The sequence below is a fragment of the Propithecus coquereli genome, unplaced genomic scaffold (assembly GCF_000956105.1).
Source record: "Propithecus coquereli isolate 6110/MARCELLA unplaced genomic scaffold, Pcoq_1.0 Scaffold76, whole genome shotgun sequence".
NCBI lineage: Eukaryota > Metazoa > Chordata > Mammalia > Primates > Indriidae > Propithecus > Propithecus coquereli.
In genome coordinates, this window is record NW_012153729.1 from 7,804,426 (window position 1) to 7,806,329 (window position 1,904).

A 1,904-nucleotide genomic window follows, 5' to 3' on the forward strand; every position below is an offset into this window, starting at 1 on the left:
GCCTCGGCCTCCCAGAGTGCTAGGATTACAGGTGTGAGCCACCGCACCCGGCCAAGTAACTCTACTCTTGAAATGACTTTAAGCTATGTAACAGATGTTTCATACTTGCTAGTCTAAGCATAAAATAAAGAGTGAGTCAGGATGGAAGGCAAAATTGTGTTTTTCAGGGAAAAAAATATATGTATATATACACATATGGTAAAGAGAAAACATGGGAAGAGGAACCTGTGAAAAGGACTAGAACATTCTTATGAACAGTTAGTAGAAACTGTGAATTTGATTCTCACCTAGCTGTCTGTAGCATCATGACAGTGTTTTCTCCCTCAAAGGTGCAGAGTGGGGTAAAAGTGACATAAATATTTGGAAGACCACTGCAATGAGAATAGCCATGTCCACCACAAGCCATCCGACATGCTTCGATAGCAGTGTTTGCGGTCCAAGAGGTGAAAGCCTTAAGCCCAGCTGTGAGTGCATGAAGCTGAGGAGACAAGCACAAGTCAGAACATCTGTGAAAACAAGCACCCCCCTGTGGCAGCACTGGCCACTGTCAAAATCAGCTGCCACACATGTAAACTGAACAAACACAGTTGTCTGACTAGGCTGCAGAATTAATAACATTCCCACACCCCTTTGAACTGTTCTACTTGGCAAAAGAGCCACCACTTATGTTCCTTTGATTGACAAATGACCAACATGGCACAGTATTTCTGATAATACTTAAAATACTTAAAAACAAAAACCACGTATCTTGATATCTGATCCACTCTTGATTAGAAAAAGTTCTTCGAATATATAATTCTTTTCAGGCAATACCAACATAATTTTCTCTGGACATTACCCCATAGGCAAAGATGAAACAGAAGGGTGCTCACAAGTGAATGAGACCAAACACATACCTCAGGCAGTTCACTCAGGTCCCCTTGGCCAATGCCTTCATTAATCCGATGATAGGTCTCCTTCATGTATGCTCCTACAAACTGGAAGGCATAGGCAGTGGCCAGTACTGGAAAGAGTTTATACTGCTGGGTTTGAAAATCCAAAATCTGTGGTTCTGGTTCACTAAATTATACAGAAAAAGAAAGAAAAAAAAAAGCAGCAAATGCTTATACAGAACTTGCTGTGTGTCAGGCTCTAGTCTAAGCACTTTGATATATTAACTTATTTAATGCTCATAAAGACCTGTGAGGTAGCTACTATTATCCCCATTCTACAAATGGGGAAATTGAGAGGCTAAGAATCTGCCTGAGATCACACAGCTAATAAGTGGCAGATCCTTGATTTAAATCTAGGCTATCTGACTCCATAAGACCATGCTCTAAAACACCTTGCTGTACTGCCTTAGGTGGACAGAATTTTCTGGCTGCAAAATTTGTATTTGCCCTAGTCTTTCCAGTATGACTAAGAAAACTGTATGTCATAGTGATATAAAAAAACCAAGGCTATTTAACCTCACAAGAGGAAGGGAATGCTGAAAAGGTCTAGCACACTAGATGGCTAAATAAGCTGTATTTTGGCCATAATCTTGGAGAAGACCCCATGCATAGAGTTAAATATTTTTAAATGTAAGAATTAGTAAAGGTATGCTCTTACATATTTATTTACTTTTTAAGAGCAAAAAAGAGTATCAGAGAGGAATAAACTGTGGCCATGAACACAAAAAGGAATCAAATTTATTACCACTTTCACCAGATAGAATTTATAGCTGTTAACAGTAATTAGAATTTTCAAACTGCCTTTAGTGTATTGAATATTTCATTTATAGAGCTCAAATAATATTATTACTATTTTTCTTAAAAGGTTAATAAGGTAGCTGGGTGCAGTGGCTCACACCTGTAATCCCAGCACTTTGGGAGGCTGAGGCAGGAGGATCCCTTGAGGTTGGGAGTTTAAGACCAGCCTCAGTA

At 39.3% G+C, this 1,904-nt stretch overlaps 1 protein-coding gene across 1 annotated transcript in view; it reads right to left on the reverse strand.

The window, feature by feature from the left end:
• The window catches only part of ACOX1 (acyl-CoA oxidase 1, palmitoyl), a gene marked incomplete at its 3' end in the record, with an annotated part of 26,934 nt that overhangs the window by 3,900 nt on the left and 21,130 nt on the right, over nt 1–1,904 (reverse strand). The window contains exons 8-9 of the mRNA XM_012662240.1: nt 897–1,059; nt 288–478 (exon numbers count right to left, since the gene is read on the reverse strand). Of these exons, the coding sequence (XP_012517694.1) occupies nt 288–478; nt 897–1,059 (354 nt within the window). The remainder of the gene's footprint in view (nt 1–287; nt 479–896; nt 1,060–1,904) is intronic.